Consider the following 19,817-nt stretch of genomic DNA (forward strand, 5'->3'; position numbering starts at 1 on the left):
TAAGCACAGCACTTCAACATTATAACTAACGGATATTCAACAAATAAATACGCTAAATAACTATAACATCTTATTATACATCTATCAAAGTAAGAAAATAAATAAGAAAGGCTCCAATAAAGAATGGCAAAAAAAAAAAAAAAAAAAAAACGAACGAAAAGAAAACAACTTATGCACATCCTGGATGCAGAATGATGCACTTCAATGTGAACAGAGAGCTTTGGAGGCTCAGGGTGATCCTCGCTGCACATTCAAAAGCGCAGAACTGCAAGATAATGATGCATGTACATATCTAGTTCACGACATCAAGCAGTTTAAACCTTTATAACGGCAACTATTTATTTAAGCAGTCTCAGACAGAATTAGCAAAAGACTTTAATCTCTACAAAACACCTCACAAATACGTGAATATTACTCATAGCAGAGGATTTAACGTCTGACAGTGATTGTTTTGTAATGTGGTTTTGATTCACTGCTTTGCTTGCTGTAACAGCAGTGGTGAATAAAAAGACTAAACCTAAAGCATTCAAGATACGAAACTTCTCTCAGAGGGTTTTACTGTGCTGACTGTTATTCACTGTTAAGCACAGAAAGCTATATTCACGCAAAAACGCTCTCCATGAAGTTGTGTCTCTCAATTACTATAAGGCATGCGTCTCCTATTAAAACCACCAGCACTAAAAATTTGATGATAATGATAGTCGTCGACCCCAATAATCGACTAGTCAATTGTTGGGCGACTAGTCGATTAGTCGACCACTGTAGCACATCACTATTTACATATTACTCCAATAATAATAATAAAAATATATATATATATATATAAAACAAATCACATGGTATTGTCGTGGTACGTGTCCAAAAATCATTGTGTTACTATGGTACCAAAACTTTAGTTTGTTTATATGTTTAGCAAAACTAATAAATCATGTTTTCTATGTGCCAATACCTTTCATTTCATATAATCTACCTTTTTTCTTCTGTTATTCTTGTGTTATTTTGTTATATTGTGTTATTTGTCTTGACCACAAATCACAAGACTCAAGTGTGTTACTGCTGTAATCTCCGCCCAAGTTGTTCTTTCTGGACTCTTATAAAAGCATTTAGTAGATCTCAGCTATTTTGAGGTAGGATTGTAAAATGCACTAAAATAAATGAGCTGCTTTATTATGTAATAATTACAGCACTTTAAAACTGTAAATACGCAACCTGCGTATGGCTTTTGCCTCTGAAGGAGCAGAACACAAGAAGCTAAATCCTAAATGTCAAGAATAATTAGTGTGTTTACTTGCCTGAGAGAGATTTATTAAGGATGACGGCTGCTTACACCAAGCCTGTTAGCTTTGCGCTGTCAGAGAGAGAGAGAGAGAGAGAGAGAGAGTGACTCGCTCTCTCTCTCTCTCACTCCACTTCTCTGTTGTAGCAGTTGTCAGAATTACAGTAAGCTTTGATTTGCACTGCGTCATGGAAGGTAATTTCTTGTTGCTCTGTTCTTCTGTTTTGTTTTTGATTCTCATCTTGAATTTTACACAATATTCAAGATTAACTCAGTAATAAGCTCTCAGAATTACACATGGATGCTTTTTAAACCTTTATATGGCTGCTTAGAATATTTATATCTAACTGAGGTGGAGTTGAATCTGTTCTGGTTGGAACTGTGTGATTAAATTGCTTGTGTGTGTGATTGCAGGCAGTGACCGGCAGAATTTTTGGTGACAAAGACTTCAGAGGTGGACTCGACAACGGCATTCTACTGTGCGAGTAAGTGCTCTCATAAACTACAAAAATACAGACACATTTTAAAGAGCACCTATTATGGTTTTCAAATATTACCTTTCATGTAGTGTGTTATATAGCTGTTTGTGAATGTATAAAAGTCTGCAAAGTTTCATAAATCAAAGTGCACGAAATGTGGAGTTATTGACTCCCAAAAGAAAGAACCGATTCTGAACACCTGAAACGAGTCGTTAGTAATTCCAGACTTATTTCCTGTTCTAACCTACGTAATTTGGTAACAAAAAACCCACCACTGGTCTGTTTACATGTACAGCCAGTGCACGCTGTTAGCTGTTAGCCTCTGCTAACCGGCTAACTCATGTTATTGTCAAACTACATATAAACTTACCACTGAGAAACGTCCTGTTCTCGTTGTGCTTGCGATGGTGGTTCGGGTTGATCTTCCGATATATCACTATCGGACTCGGGCTCAAATTGGTAAGGTAAAACAGAAATTTTTTCAGACGGAGCTGAAACTTGGATATGGTAGTGGCCGTTTCCTTTCCGACACGCACTGTAAGCGGTAGACCAATCACAACAGACTGGTCAGTGTAGGCTCTCTGAAAGGAGGAGTTTAGAATGAATCCTTTAGAATGGATCATTGAAGGAGTCGTTGGAGACACTGGGTAAAAAAGGTAATACTGCAATTTAAATTATGAGCAAATTAAAGTGTTTTTTTGACCTTGGATGCATGTAAATCTATTGTATGAGACCCTTAAAACAAAATTAGGCACATTTAAAACCCATAAAAGGTGCACTTTAAGTGATAGTTCACCAAAACATGTTAAATGTGTCATCTTTTGCTCACCCTCAGGTTATTCCAAACTTATTTTTTTTCTTTTATGAAACATGAGCTGCTCTTTTCCATTCAATGAAAATAAATGGAGACTGCCAATCTCCATACATGTCAGAAGCATTATAAAAGTAGTTCATACAATATTCTATACATCAGAAATGTTTTAGAGAAACTCCTAAAGGGATAGTTCACCCCAATATTGAAATGTCAGTCATAATTTACCTACGCTCATGTTGTTTCAAACCTGTATGACTTTCTTTTTGGAAAACAAAAGGAGTTGTTAGGTGATTGTTAAGAACTGAAACCTCAGTCACTATTAGCTGTCATTGCACCATTTCTTTTCATATAATGAAAGTGAATGGTGACTGAGGCTTTCATTCTGCCTAACATCTCCTTTCATGTTCCAAGGAAGAAAGTCACATGAGGGTGATGACAGAGTGTTCATTTTTGGAAAACTATCCCTTTAAAAGCTGTTCTTAAAGTATAATCTTTATGTGAATGCAATATCACACAAGCAAGTGTGCTTAAGTGCCATGTTGCTATTTATTGGCCCAGTTGCTAGGGAGGGTAGAGTCACATAGGGTAACTTCCTCGTGGTCACGATTAGGGGTTCTCACTCTCAATGGGGCACGTGGTAAGTTGTGCGTGGATCGCGGAGAGTAGCATGAGCCTCCACATGCTGGGAGTCTCCGCTGTGTCATGCACAACGAGCCACGTGATAAGATGCGTGGATTGACGGTCTCAGAAGCTGAGGCAACTGAGACTTGTCCTCCGCCACCCGGATTGAATTGAGTAACCGCGCCACCACGAGGACCTACTTAGTGGGATCTGGGCATTCCATATTGGGAGAAAAAAGGGGATTCAAAAAAGAAGAAAAAAAAAAGAGATGTTGCACAGTGATAAATAAACAAACTTCTGCAGTGGACACCTGTGTGTCTAAATGTGTCTTTCCTGTCAAAGTTTTGTTACACACACGTTTTTCTTTAGCAGGAAGTGAACTGACCTATCCTTTCCCTGTCAGAGATCTGTGAGAAATATGGAGCTCTGTCCTCCAATAGTGACAAGCCTGTCATCAGCACAAGTGTGTGTGTGTGTGTGTGTGTGTGTGTGTGTGTGTGTGTGTGTGTGTGTGTGTGAGGGAGACAGCAGACCCCCTAAGACAGCTAAAAGAAGGGCCAAACTGAAACATCAGAATGAGCTTTTTGCCAAGTATGCCAAGTATGCTTACACATATAAGGAATTTGTCTTGATGACAGAAGCCTCCAGTGCACAAACAATACAAGACAAAAAATTGAATAAAAATAAAAAGCGCATAGAAAATATAAGTATATATAGAAATACACAATAAGACAATATATATATATATATATACACACATGTACAAATACAAATCTGTTATATACAGATAGTGCAAGGGAATGTAATGTGCAGAACATGTGGCTGTCTTCACTTGTGCCAAACACACACACATCTGATTAAAACATAAAATGGAGAAGCATTTTAACCTGAAATTGTTACCTTAAAGATCACTTTCTAACCTTAAACCCTTAAAAACAATATTCATTGGTGTAATATTAAATGTAATTTTTTACTTGAATAAAACCAGTTAATTTACATATGATTTTTTGAGTCTTAAAATCGCTGTACTTTTGGTATTTTTAAAGCCTGTTCTAGAGTCAGTTTTCCTTTAATAAATAAATTCTGATTAAGATTATTATTTAGTGTGGGATCTGATCCCAAGGTTTTATTGCTCAGAGGTTTCTTCCATACCTTGGGAGACTGTTTCTTCTAAAATAGACACAAATGAGTCAATTGTTAAAGGAATATTCTGGTTCAAAATAAGTTAACCTCAATCAGCAGCATTTGTGGCCTGATGTTGATTACCACAAAAATTCATTTAGTCTTGTCCCTCCTTTTCTTAAAAAAAAAAAAAAAAAAAAGCAAAAATCGAGCTTACAGTGAGGCACTTACAATGGAAGTGAATGGGGCCAATCCGTAAACGTTAAAATACTAAAGTATAGCCAAAAGCCGTGAACAATATGCATGTTAACATGATTTTATAGTGATAAAATCGCTTACTAACTGTTTCTGTGTACATTTCTATTCAATTTTACAACTTCATTGCCATGACAACGTAATGTAAACCCTAAAACAACTGTAAAAGCATTGATTTACACAACTTTACATCTTAAATAATAAACAAGGTTTAACAGAATAATTAATGTAAGTGCTTTTATAAAATTATAAGCTGCACATTTCTGCCTTTAAAACCCTCCAGAAAAAATTCCCATTTACTATCATTGTAAGCGCCTAACTGTAACCTTGATTTGTATTTATTTATTAAGAAAAGGAGGGACAAGTCGAAATAATTGTTTTGTGGTAATAAATATTATGACAGAAATGCTGTTGATTGAGTTCATATTTAGATCTGAGCAGGAAAATTCTCACCTAACATACCGTTCAGTGGTTTTATGGCTAGTTTTTAACAGTGTTGGTTATCATTAGACTAATTGTTAACAGCAGTGTTTGTGTTGGAGGTTTTAGGGGGTGTTTAGCTCAACACTTCAAAGCTCTGCTCACTACGCCTCATTACACACTTACTGTTATGGTCGGGTAATTAAAATGTCATCATTGTTCATCACACAAACATGCACATACAGACACTCCCTCCTACACACACACACACACACAAACAAACACATACACACACACAACCTCGTGTATAAATCTTTGTTGTGATTTCCGTTCACACACAGTATGTTGTTCTTAAAGTGCACCCAAAAACAAAAAATCTTTCTTTGGTGCTAATAACAACAATAACAAAGTTCTCGCATGAACACTCCTGCCACTGTAAACAATCCTTGCAATGCGCAAGATTTTCACTGAAAAATGTCTTACATTTTGGGTAGGGCTGGGTAAAAATATTAATTTTCTGATAAATTGCAATCTTTATTTGAACGATCCCAATATTGATTCTTAAAACCACCAAATTAATATTTTACCATTTACTTTAAAGTTTACTTTCATTGTCATTGTTATTATACCTGTTAAGTAAATAGCAATTTATCTGCATAGTTTGGGTCCTGTTGTTAATTTATAAATGAATGTTTTTGTAATGTACCGATTTAAAAGGTTTCCTGAATAATTTACAGCGTAGCTAAGAGAGAATTTATTTTATATATAAGCAAATTGGACATTATAACTGAAATATACCTAAATGAATCAGAGTTGAATGAAACGTTTTTGAAAATGAATTAAAATCGAATCAAATCGGGAAATCTGTATCAGTACCCAGCCCTAATTTGGAGTTGTTTCTCACCATCATATGCCTTCAGAAGACTTGAAAAATGTCGCATTTTATGATGCTTTTGGGTCTTTTTAGAAGCTTTAATTTGTGTCTTAATTAACTGTCAATGTATTAAAAAGATGATCTTTTTGTGTTCCGCATAAGAAAGAATGTCATATGGGTTTGGAACAACATGACGTTGAGTAAATTATAACAGAAGTTTCATTTTTGGGTGAGCAATCCCTTTAAGATAATTGTAATTACTAACCCAAAGAGTCACTATGTAGCCAGGCTACATATTGGGATTAAATCATTCTGACCCAGAAACGGTCATTTAGACCTGTTAGGTGTGTTTGACCAACATGAAAGTTACCAAGATGTTTAAGGCCAGGTAGATCTGAAATGAAACATAACTGTTAAAAACAAAGCAGAATATAGCCTACAGGTGTACTCAATGACATGCTGTTTGCGTGCTATTAAGTGTCTCAAAACTCTTTGATATATTTCAGAGTTTCAGTACCATAATTTGGTAAATCTTCGGTAAATCCCGCCATTAGTTCTTCCTGTTAGCATTCTTTGTAGCAACCTGAGAACTGGTAAACACAACTTTCCCAGCAGACTGGTAAAAACATTTCTGGAAGACACCTGGAAATTGCATAAAGCCAGTCGATCAGACTAAAGCTTGATTTTTGTGTGCAGTATGCATAAGACAGAAATTATTAGGATAACTTTGTAAGGAGGTATCTAGCTCTAAATGTTGACGGTTTAAGAAAAAAACTTAGAACATTCTTTAGAAGTTTAGAAAATATTCATAACTTAAAGTAATTTGAGTTAAGAATGTCATTCTTAAGAATGTTTGGTGAATCCAGCCCCATGCCCATAATCTCCTCAGGACAAACAGGAAACATGAGCACATGGACCCTTTATAGTTCACACACTTACACACTGATGCACACATACTGTTTCAATTCTGACAGCTGCTTTTCAGTAAGTACAGGCTGTGTTCAGGTCAAGACTAATATAAACGCATGAATGATCTAGTACATGAGTGTGTCCGTAGCATGACTTTTGTGGGACAGGCCAGAGAAACCCCTCATGTCTGATCCCTTTAAGACATTACAGGTGCATCCTCAAACACTTCTCACATTTACAGCTTGACATAAAACACACTCAGAAACTCGCTTAGAGGGGCACCAGAGTTCACGGGGGGAACGCGGAACCTCATGCGCTGTGAGGCGGTCAAAGACCGATAAAATGCGCGATACCAGTTGGGGTGTGCAGACTTTCTTGTACGTTAGAAGGGGGGCTTTAAGGAAAAAAAGGTTGGGAACAACTGGTCCATATGACTCATGCGGTATATACAGTATTGACTTGTTTCGTGTGACATCACTGTATGACCGGTCCACCATGTTTGTGACCAAAATTCCATATTTCTTTATTGTGTTGTGCTGTGGGATGCGGCAAAAGCCAGTTACGTTTTTGTTTCTATTTCTAAATATTTCTATTTCTATAAATCTATTTCTATAGCCAAAATTAATTTTTTCTTTCAATAAAGCTTTGTCTTTTAAGTGGCACTGCTTCATTTAACCAAAGTCAAGCAGCGATGAAGGGTGAAAGCATGGATAAAACACTTGTTCTTTGCTCATTTATTTAGACATGCCAGTTACAGTATCTGTACACATGTCAATTATATTTATAACATCATCGATTCAGATACAATTAAACTGGAAATGCACATAGGATGATGTTATTCATAACACCCAGTATGTCATTATTGTAACACATTGATACACATTAATACATTTAAAAACACTATGTAGTATATATTTAATGTATATATACTAATGTTAGTCAATAAACACATCATAAGACCATGAAACACAGACTTTATTCACACCATCAGACCACAATGTAAACATATTAGTCTTATTCACTAGTATGCCTTGTTGCTTTCTGTGTGTTCTTCATGAGTTAAAAGCAGCTTTTACATTCATATAGACGGGATAAATCACAGACGTTTTGTAATAGTGTGACCAAATCAGAGCAGAAAACAACACAAATATGTGTAACCTCTGAATGAGAGATGTTAATGGTGATGTACCAGTAGGCGTGTGCACTCCCTGGTCACTCATCAGACTCGGTGTACAGAGATGAATGGATAAAATATATTTAAATGTCCGTGAAAGTCAAATTTGGCTATATTTTAGCTGACTTCAGACCTGTATGCACATTTCCTGGGACTTTGCATGGATCAAAAGCATTTTTGAGGGTTTTCTTGATATCGTTTAACGGGTGTTTTCCCATTCACCGCCATTGTTTCCTCCTGCTGATGGTCGCAAATATGGCGGTTGCGAGGAAAAAGTGACGGCACTGAAACAGGTCAATAAGCCTGAGGCCAACAGATTTCACTGTGTCAGGAACAGACCGAAATGTACAGTAAGTGTACCGTCATTGATGCCATCTGTTCTAGCATGTGTGGTAACAGAATGCAAGATTATCTGTGGATAATGACTTTCCTTCACACAAACCCATATTTGGGCTTCAGAAGGCTTGGAAAAATTATATGAACTACATTTATGGTGGTTTTATGGTGGGTTTTTTTACATTTTTGGAGCTTGACAGCCCCTTGACAGTCATATGCAACCTAGTCTCGTAGAATGAACGTTACTATAACTTCATTTTTGCAAACTCCTGCTTTCAACGTTTTGCTGCAGTTTCCTGGTGAAATTAACACTAGAGGCGCTACAACAACTGTGCGTTTTATTCACTTTCAAACAAATCACGGGCACTATGGCTGTTTCAAGAAAAGAAAAACTTGAAAACAGAGTGTTGACTGTCCATTTATAAATCTATTGGTAGATTTTGGAACTGACAAAAGGGAATGTTAACACTTCTGTTAATTGGCCAAGCGAACATGGTTATCGGCAGATGCCAAAATGGGCAAATATCGTCCAATTAATCGGCCTGGCCAATATATCGGTGTGTCATTAATCAAAACACTCTAATTCATTATTTGAAAAGCAATACATTTTAATGCTTGTATTACAGACCCACTTACATTTACATGCTTATTCAAACATGATTAGCTAGCGCTGTAGTTCACTGATAGTGTGTTGGACTTTGGACTCGAAAACCGAGCCTCGAGCCCAGCCAAGGACGTTTGAAACAAAAGTGAAGCGAAAGTGCCATAGAAGGGACACTAAATGATGTGGTTGCTTCAGTAAATGTGCTTTCGATGTTGAATTTGCTTTTAAAACACTATCAGTTAGGTTAAGGCATTGGTTAAGGGTAAGGATGTTTTGTTTACCTCTTGTTTTTTTCTTTTTGAACACTATCGGTTAGGTTTAGGTTAAAGTTTTAAGTTAGGGAGGTATGTTTTACTCATTAAAACATCCATCTAATATTCACCTTAAAAACCCCGTCTGATTACAACATCATTTCACTCACTTTTGACGCCCCCCCCCACCCCCCTGGACATTTCACTGGAAAACCCTTGTTAGTGCCCTTGTCTTCAGTCAGACCCCTAGACTACACCTTGACTTTACACATTCTTTTCTTGCTTCTCCCACACTAACATTCCCTAAAAGTTCTCATCCAACCAAAATAACTAAATACATTTCTTTGGAACCATATTAGGAACATTATCAGCTGGAGAGTGATGTAACCTCATCGTCTGCGTTGCTTGTTCATGCAGACAGATGTGGCAACCTCCACTGATCCATGTCCCATAGAGCAAAGAGTGCAATGTTTTGCTGGTGTTTCTTGGACTTTGCTTATCATGTTGACAAATCCTTAAAGCAGCCATTAATCAAAGATGTTTGATTGGAAAGGAATGATCTGTGGGCTTTGGCTCTGATTCAGTCAGACTGTCTGATGTGTCTCTTTTTCTCTCTCTCTCTCAGACTGCTGAGCTCAATCAAACCAGGTCTTGTGAAGAAGATAAACAGGCTGCCCACTCCCGTAGCTGCCCTGGTAAGGACTTTTCTCCATCCAATCATTATGTTCTCTGACCACCTTCATTGTATTCTTTTGTCATTCCTCATAGGCTAGCTGAAAGGTCATCTCGTAGGCCAGACTTTTTGTTATCTGCACAGTTGTATTTGATGTTTTTGATGCTGTCATATATTGATATTTCATTGTCAATGCAAATGTTTGATATGTGTGATAGAACTTTACATATGCATACCTACAAATATTAATGAAATTATGTAGGAATATTGTTTAAAGATTAAATGCTATGAACCATGAAACTTGTAACATGTACCAACCAGTGGACTGATAAAAACGTGTCTGTAGTAGTAAGTCAATCAGATTGAAACTGGTGATTTCAGCCAGCTTTTGGCATTTTTTGTTCAATATGCATCAAACGGTCTACGAAAGCCTGCTGGCCATCTGAAGCTGAGACTATCTGAATGATGATGAATACACTGATAATTTGGCCTATAAAGTATGGCAAATATTTTTTATTACTGTTTACCCGAGAATATAAAAACAGACAGTAAAAGGAGTCATTTTGTAGTGGTGATGCAATTTTGCTGTATATTCTTCCCTTTTCTCCTCTACTTTCAACATAAATACTTTGATTTTTAGTATCCACAGCAAAGGTTTTCTTGGATGCCTTTCAGAAAGCTTTAAACAAATGTTTGCTTCCACTAGGAGAAAAATGTTTATGTTTCTGAAGATATTGAAACATTTAAAAAAGTTAATTCCATTCATCACATCCCACATAAAATCACCTTATGTTTATATAGACATGAGACATAGTTATTATCATATACTAAACTTAAACTAAGACAAACACTGATAAAAAAAAATAAAAAAAAATTGTAAACTAAAATATACAGTCTACACAAAATAAGGGAAATGCTAATAACTAAACAGTGGTTGAAAACTAACTAAATTAAAATAATAAACAATCAAAATAAAAAATAGTTTTTCTTATCAACAATCTTCACATGGCGGAATAGTGTGACTTGGTTATCAGTAGCAGCTCGTGACCACAGATATAGGTGGGGCAAACACTTTGTCTCACCTGCTCCCAAACTGTGTTTCCAGCTCCAATACAGGAAACATTTTTAAATGTGTAACATAAGATCAGTAATTCTTCTCTGTGGTGGTTGTCAGACATTTTAGTAATATTTCCATGTCTTCAAATGAAAGTTTAATAATAATTATTATGAATTATTAAAAACATTTAGTATCTTGTAAAATATTATAAACTGTTGTGCATCTTACTACAAAAGACAGCAAATGTGGGTACACTTTACGCACACTGGGATCCAACATGACAGCTGGAGATCTGGCATTTTGTGTGTGGTCTTGTCAGTTGTCTGGGACTGATGCCTCTAGTCAGCGCAATAGCATTCTGGCAAACAAAAATAATTAAATTATATGTAAATTTATAATTTATTGAATTATATTGCACTCCTTTATTGAAAGGAAAATATTACACAAAGAAACAAGATTGTGGCCACGAAGCTTGTAATGCCTCACCAGTAGCACAAAAGCCCCACAGCTGTTTTCATCATCTTGTAATAAGGAGCAGGGAGCACCATTTCTCCAGTATACTCTAAATTCTTTGGTCTATTTGTACCTCACAGCCATATACTTTCTCAGTAAATAGCTGGAATACACATTGTTTACAGGGTTAATACAACATAAATATTCCTCATCAGTAACATTGGATTGGTCTGCCACAAAAACATACAAAAGTGCTAAAGAAAACAAAATAATGCTGTAAAATTATACTGCTGTTCTTCTGCATTAATGCCTTATTTAAAAAAAAAAAAAAAACAAGACATAAAGATTGCTATGTTGTGTTCCCTATCCGTCACTCACTCACCGTTGTGTCGATGTAGTGACACTAGGAGTCACTCTTGGGAGCTCCAAACACCTCTGCTTTTTGAAAAAGGCCAATGGGAGTTGGCGAGTGGAATTTGCATGCCACTCCCCTGGACATACGGGTATAAAAGGAGCTGGTATGCAGCCACTTGTTCAGATTTTCTCTTCGGAACCGAGTGGTTGCATTCAGTGCACTGAATTCAATTTCTCCCTACCGATCACCTCAAACTGCTGGATTTTACGGCGCATTTCAGCGGCTTCTTCCCCTCTGCACCCGTGGAGTGCAGAGAACGCCCCTGGGTGCTTTGGCAGAACAACAAAAAGAGTATATTTTCAATTCTAAAAGAGCGGCACACACGGAACGTCTTTTTAAAGATGCCTTTCCTTTTGTGTGTTATTCCTGGTTGCGGTCATTATCTCTCCGCTTCTGACGGCCACAATCGCTGTCTTACGTGTCTGGGCGCTGCCCAAGCGGAGACTTCGTTCATGGATGGGTCTTGTCCTCATTGCGAGAACATGACCATGGCAACGTTGCGGTCGCGGCTTGCCTTCGTAAGAAAGCAAGCCACCCCACCGGCTCCCCGCCTCGGTCCTTCTACCTACAGGTATGAGGCCACGTCAGTTAGCACTGGGGGTGATTTGGGGACTCCAATGGGAACACCTCCGCCGGGTAACCCCCCACGGACCTCCCATTCCTCAGCACACTCACTTGCCCCGGTCGGGCTCTCGGATGAGACCACCAGCTTGTCTCAGGGCGAGACCTCTTATTCGGGGCCCGGGAAGACGATGAGCTATTGAGCGCAGCATCGGAGAGCGGGCTCGTCCACTCTGATGCGGAGGCTTCGGCTGGGCTTCCCCCTTCGGGTGTGGTCGCCCAGTCTCAGGCTGACATGGAGATGACGGACATGCTTTCCCGGGCAGCAGCGAGCATTGGGCTAGAGTGGAACCCTCCACTCTCCCCTGAAGATGGGCATGGCGCCGCGGGACACATTGCGTGGTCATCACGCCGATCTGTCGCCGCCTCTTCAGCCCTTGGACCGACCTTGCATTTGCATTCCCTTCCTGGGAATCCTCCCACTGCCCGCTTTGGTACGCCCTGACCGAGGCACCCCTTGGTAAAGACATGCTGGCACACAGCTGGCCCCCGGGATTACGCAAATATGTGTTTCCCCCAGTGAGCCTACTTGCACAGACTCTGTGCAAGGTCAGGAAGGACGAGGAGCAGGTTGTCCTAGTAGCACCCTTTTGGCCCACCCAGACATGGTTCTTGGACCTCACGCTCCTCACAACAGCCCCCACGAATTCCCCTGAGGAATTCCCCTTCTTTCTCAGGGGCGGGGCACCATCTGGCACCCGTGACCAGACCTCTAGAATCTCCATGTCTAGCCCTTGGATGGGACGTGGAAGACCTAAGTGGCCTACCACCTACCACATGATCACTCAGTCTAGGGCTCCCTCTACGAGGCGCCTGTATGCCTTGGAGTGGCGTCTGTTCGCTAAGTGGTATTCTTCCTGATGCAATGACCCCCAGAGATGTGCAGTCAGATCGGTGCTTTCCTTCGTGCAGGAGAGGCTGGAGGGGCGGCTGTCCCCCTCCACCTTGAAGGTGTATGTAGCTGCCATTTCGGCACATCACGATGCAGTGGATGGTAAGTATTTGGGGAAGCACGACTTGATCATCAGGTTCCTGAGAGGTGCTAGGAGGTTGAATCCCTCCAGACTGCGCCTCATCCCCTCGTGGGACCTCTCTGTAGTACTTCGGATTCTACGGGGAGCTCCCTTTGAGCCCCTGGAGTCAGTTAAGCTTAAGGCACTCTCTTTGAAGATTGCCCTCCTGACTGCGCTCACTTCCATCAAGAGGTTTGGGGATCTACAGGCGCCCCCTGTGGGGCTACGAGCCCACTCTACTAGGAGTGTAGCGGCCTCCTGGGCCCTGATCATTGGCGCCTCTTTGGCAGACATCTGCAGAGCAACGGGCTGGGCAACACCCAACACCTTTGTGAGGTTCTATAATCTCTGGGTTGAGCCAGTTTCGTCCCGTGTGTTGTCAGGTATGAGCAGGTAAGTTCCGGTACAACTGGCTGGGTGTACCGCTTGTGCATAGTGCCTTTCTCCTTGTATGAGGTGAAGACGTGCGCTTTCGACTCCCAGTCATGTTCACAAGCTATGATCCCTGGATGACTTTCCTCCTTAGCCCTGTGGCAGACGAGTTTGCGGAGAAACTTGCTGCCGGCCCAGTACGTGTGCTAATTAGGCCCTGTACTGAGGTAGGTGCTCCACATGTGCTGGTTCCCCGTAGGTGACCCCATGTGATGTCTTCCGCTAAATCGTTTCCCTGTTGTTAAACTGTGTCTTCCTTGGGCAGAGGCCCCTCTGCCCCCGGTCACTCGGGTAGGACCTACCATGGGACTTCTCCCCATGACATACTTCCGACAAGACTCGGTAAGACCATGTGACGTATTTCCACTCAAAATCCACCCCCCCCCCTTTTTTTTCCTCTGGGCAGGGTGTGGTCTCTGCAGTGTCTTCCTCTTGGGAGTGACACCCCCCCTGACGTAGACATTTATGGCCCCCAGTCGGTTAACAAATTCCACTCTTTTTGAAAAAAAAAAAAAAGGCCACGGCTGGGCTAGCCTGTCCCTAGTTTTTGGGCAGTCGACTTGTTCCCGAAGGACCATTCGACGCTCATAAGAGTGTTGGGGGAAGTTAAGTGACGGCCTAGTGTGCTGGCTACGAGGCACACAGTGGTCTGCCCATCTCGCACCGCCAGTCCACGCAACACAGTTCAGCTAGTCGTGGCGTTTTGAATAGGGACCCCTAGTGTCACTACATCGACACAACGTCGAGAGAGTGACAGATAGGGAACGTCCTGGTTACTTTCGTAACCTCTGTTCCCTGATGGAGAGAACGAGACGTTGTGTCCCTCTTGCCACAACACTGAACTACCTGCTGAAATGGCCGGGACCTTGTCTCGGCTCCTCAGCACAAAACCTGAATGAGTGGTTGCATACCAGCTCCTTTTATACCCGTATGTCCGGGGGAGTGGCATGCAAATTCCACTCGCCAATTCCCATTGGCCTTTTTTCAAAAAGCAGAAGTGTTTGGGGCTCCCAAGAGTGACCCCTAGTGTCACTACATTGACACAACGTCTCGTTCCCTCCATCAGGGAATGGAGGTTATGAAAGTAACCAGGACGTTATGTGGCACTTAAAGTAACAGCTTCTTACACTGAATCAAATAACACCATGAAACTGTGTCAGGTATTTTGATCAGACAGGTAACATCAAGAACTGTAATCAAGGCTTTGATGACACAAACATGTATTTCGCATTATGTAACTAAGAGTTTTTAAAATCCTAGTTAAGATGAAAATAGCAGACTGTAACATCAAACAACACAGGCCAGTGATATTAGCTAAAAAGCTACATGAAGCACAAAAGGACTTGTCACCACCAAATGGAATTGCAAAAATACATTTTGTTTTCAGAAAAGCTTTCTGAATAAGCCCCCCATCTGCTGTTGGTCAAACAAAGTGATAGCCCCGCCCCCAACTCACGCCACTGGTTTAGTAACGTTGTTGGGGTGGTTCTAAGCGGGTCGCTCAAAACAAACAGATCATTTTTTATAGCGCAACAGAATCACAATGTTTACAGTAAAATGAACCTATGAATGGCTTACTAATAGCTGTCTCTGCATATTAAGCTGGGATAGGAGAAAGTATTATAACACTGAAAAAGTTACATACTTCAGCTTTAACTAAAAATAAAAAAGCCAGTTCTTTAATGGTGTAATCCTCCAGAAAATTACATCATTTTGGTGGGAATCCATCAGTATAAAGTAATAAGTAATAGCAATGATTCTGTTGTGTTTTGAATTCTGTTTGTCTCACTTTTAAAATCTCATCTTGTTTTATAAAATTACACTCAAATTTAGTGTTTAGATTTATGCAGTTAAATTTAATTACAAAATTCCATCTAAATGATCTGAGTAATCTTTAATAAAATACAATAAATAAATAAAATAATAATAATAATAATAATAATATATATATATATATATATATATATATATATATATATATATATATATATATATATATATATATATAACTTTAATTTAGTTAAACATAGGGGTAATAAATATTACATGTTCTTAGGAGTGCCAAAGTCCTAAGAGCATGTAATATTTAATTTTTATTCTGTCTCGTTCTCATGTTAATGTGGAAAAAACTGCAAAATGGACATGAGAGTTGTTAAAGCATCACTTATCTATAGGCTACATGAGGAAAATCATTCAATAACCAGCAGACTTTGACTTCTGAGTCATTGAGATGATATCCATTATGCTGCATGATTGATTGAATTAAGATTGAAATTGCAATATGGTTTTATGTGATTAATAACCCTTACACGTCTGCATTTTAAACTGCAAAAACAGAAGTGCAAAAATGTTTTAGAATTACAAAATAACCTTTTTTATATCAATCGTCATGTTAAAATTTTTGGTAATTGTTTGTATTTTTGTTTATCTTTTATCTTGTATTTATCTTTCACTGTGGCTCTCTTAAAATGTTGGCCTGTCATGTGTTCAAAAGATACAATGTTCTGTCGAAATTATTTATAGTTATAACAGTGAAAAAGCTTTTGTACCCCTTTGTACATTTTTTAAGCATTTCTAAGTAAATCAGTGATCTGATGACAAAATAAGGTAAGTTTCAAAATATCGATAATGGTATCTGCCTATAATTTTTGGTTAAAATCGGTATCTGTACTGGCCCAACATTTTCATATTGTTGCATCCTTAGTTATGATTAATGAAGTTTAGGTACCTGAGCTTGACCAGAGCATATTTCTGCTTCCTTAAATTGTGCAGCACTTTGGGTCAACTTATGTTGTTTAAATGTGCTTTAGAAATAAACTTGACTTAAATTACAACACAAATATTTCTTTTTTCCTCCCTTTTTCTCCCCAATTTGGAATGCCCAATTCACAATGGGCTCTAAGTACTCATGGTGGGGTAGTCGATCCGGGTGGCGGAGGAGGAATCTCAGTTTTCACGCTATTCTCCGCAGCATCCACGCACAACTCACCACATGCCCCACGGAGAGCAAAAACCACACATTATAGCAACCACGAGGTGGTTACCCCATGTGACTCTACCCTCTCTAGCAACCGGGCCAATTTGGTTGCTTAGGAGACCTGGCTGGAGTCACTCAGCACGCCCTGGATTCGATCTTGCGACTCCAGGAGTGGTAGTCAGCATCAATACTCGCTGAGCTACCCAGGTCCCCCACAAATATTATTATTTTTTAAAGTTACAGAGTTAAAAAAGTACGGCATAACAGGAATAACCAAAGGTTAGTAAGTGTGCGACGTACAGAGGGAACTTACAGCAGCCTGAGGAAGACATTGTAAAATAAAGAGAATGAAAAACAGTGAAAATTACAGGTGTCAGTCACCCCAGGGTTCAAAATTAGTGTTTGAAGGAAGTTTGCTTTGGCTGGGCCACTTCCTCTCCCTTCCGTCATTCACTCGCTAGATTGGTCTTATCTTCCTCATCTACTAATTAGTGCCGCCACCCCTTCTATGGCTCATAACAGACTTGGGTAATTACATGACTGCATTCCTCAATGCTCTCTCTATCACTCTCTCGGCTTTGCTTCGTCTGTCTCACTGTGATCCCAGAGCTAAAATTACGCCAGAATATCTTATTGCACATTAAAGCTCTGGAATGCTCTCTCTTGTCCGTTATGTCAGTCAAGATCTCTCATGTTTTTTTCACAGTAGCTCTGTTCCAAAAGCTAGTGAGCTGCCTACTTAGACACACTTAGGCGTTTTCTCCAAGGAGGCAAGGGAGTCAGTGCATTCCATGTAAAATTAGGATGAGAAAATGGTACTGTCAGATGAGAAAAACAAAAAACAAAATATAAAAAAAAAAAAAAACGAAATGCAAGATCTAATAGTGTGTAAACCACTTATTTTTCTCAAGTAATACTGTCCAGCAGCAGCTGGTGCTTTTCAAAAAATTGGGAAGCATGTACTATGGTGTTTAGTGTCTGCAATGTTGCTCCCAAAGCTGATCAAACTGCTACACAAACAGTGAAATTTCTTAACGAAAATAATTAGCAAAGTTTAAAACAGTTTTTGCAATGGGGGCCTGGGTAGCTCAGTGAGTAAAGATGCTGACTACCACCCCTGGAGTCACAAGTTTGAATCCAGGGTGTGCTGAGTGACTCCAGCCAGGTCTCCTAAGCAACCAAATTGGCCCGGTTGCTAGGGAGGGTAGAGTCACATAGGGTAACCTCCTCATGGTAGCCATAATGCGGTTCGCTCTCAGTGGGGCGCATGGTGAGTTGTGCATGGATGCCGTGGAGAATAGCGTGAAGCCTCCACACACGCTACGTCAACAAGCCACATGATAAGATGCACGGATTGACGGTCTCAGACGCAGAGGCAACTGAGATTCGTCCTCCGCCACCCGGATTGAGGTGAGTCACTACACCACCATGAGGACCTACAGTGCATTGGGAATTGGGCATTCCAAATTGGGGAGAAAAAAAAAGGTTTTTGCAACAAAGTAGGAAAAATATCCAATAAGGAATGCTTATATAAATTATAAAATTATACAATAAGTAAATGTGTCAGAATGTAAATAACTGTGCATGTATGTCAGAGCCACCGAACACTGCACTTGGGCAATGGTGCTCAAACATTTCTTATGCTGTCTATCATGTTTAACACCATTTCAATTATTGCCCTTTAACTGACCAGATGCGATGCGATAAAGCAACAAACAATAAAAGCTATCTCTTCCATGTAAATCCAAGTTTTTGTCTTAGCCAGCTACAGGATGACAGGATATTATAGTGTTCAATTTGTTTATTTTTCTGTGGCATTGCACTGGATAGCACCGCCTACTGTTAAATTTAATTGGTCCAAACTACTGTGTATTACTGATCCATAGTACATACATAATATGTTCTGATAAGCTGTTATTGTGCCATGTCACGCAGGATATTCACTTTCAGGGAGGACAGATAAATTACTTATTGTTGGAAACGAATTGCATCGTGAAAAAACATTGTAAAAAAATGCATTTTAAAACATCCAAGAGTGCAGTCAAGAGAAATAAATATAGCTAAATATGAATTTATATATTTAGATCAATATATACTACAAGCATATTTCTATAAATTTGCTTGCCTCAGCAAATAATCCGGCAAAAGCTTTGTAATATTACTTTGGTTTCTCCTAATGAATTTAATTAAAAATGTAGCTTTAAGGAAAATGATGCAACTTTGTTGATGTATCTGCTATACGGCGCAGGAGCTTTTGACTCAACATGAAATATTTCAAAGCAAAATGGCAGAACTTGATTTATTGCATTACTAGGCTGAAATCTGTCACCTTCTGGAAGCATGCATTTATTGTGGGTCTGTTTGGCACTACTGTAGAAGTGCAAAGAATTGTGCACAAACACTTTTATCTCCTGCATCATAATAAAACATGTTAACTCCCCTTTCCTCTTCCTGTTTTTGGTTAATGCTACTTTTGGCACTCTAAACATACTATTTTATAATGTACTGTACTGTAGAGGGGTCTGAAGTTTGTTTAGGCTTACTGTTTCATTTAAACTACTAAAATATAATAAGGTAGTTTCTCAGTTCCTGGCTGCATGCTCGTACAGGGCAACATGCTTACTGTACCTGAAGTGCATACCTGAAATGTTTTCAAGATTTTGTCAGAGTTTACAGAAGGACTGTAAATAGATGGACGTTATCAGCTCTTATCAAAATAGTCATGGAGTTATGAATCATCCTTAAAATTAATTCGTTTTTTTTTTTTTTAAAGGTTTGGAATGTTCTGCCAAAGTTGTGAGTCCTTGTAACTATATGTTCAAACCACAAAAATGCACAAATGCATGCATAAATCTTGTGTTGCTATGTAACATAAACCATATGTGCATATTAGCTTATATGTGCTCTTTCTTTGTACAGTAGTTTAGTTGGAAACACACATAAGATGAAAGTTTCAGACCTACTTGTGCAAAAATAGTATGCCTGCTGAAAAGACCTATTTAGACCAGCATAAATTCCCTTGCAGGTCCAGTTAGGTTTAA

The 19,817-nt window shown here is 39.3% G+C and overlaps 1 protein-coding gene across 5 annotated transcripts in view; it reads left to right on the plus strand.

Moving 5' to 3' along the window:
* LOC127413360 (LIM and calponin homology domains-containing protein 1-like) overlaps positions 1–19,817 on the plus strand; it is a 133,760-nt gene that overhangs the window by 51,076 nt on the left and 62,867 nt on the right. For all 5 annotated transcript variants that reach the window (XM_051650451.1, XM_051650454.1, XM_051650453.1 and 2 more), the window contains exons 2-3: positions 1,691–1,761; positions 9,761–9,830. In XM_051650451.1, the coding sequence (XP_051506411.1) occupies positions 1,691–1,761; positions 9,761–9,830 (141 nt within the window). The remainder of the gene's footprint in view (positions 1–1,690; positions 1,762–9,760; positions 9,831–19,817) is intronic.

Source organism: Myxocyprinus asiaticus, chromosome 22 (genome assembly GCF_019703515.2).
Source record: "Myxocyprinus asiaticus isolate MX2 ecotype Aquarium Trade chromosome 22, UBuf_Myxa_2, whole genome shotgun sequence".
Lineage (NCBI taxonomy): Eukaryota > Metazoa > Chordata > Actinopteri > Cypriniformes > Catostomidae > Myxocyprinus > Myxocyprinus asiaticus.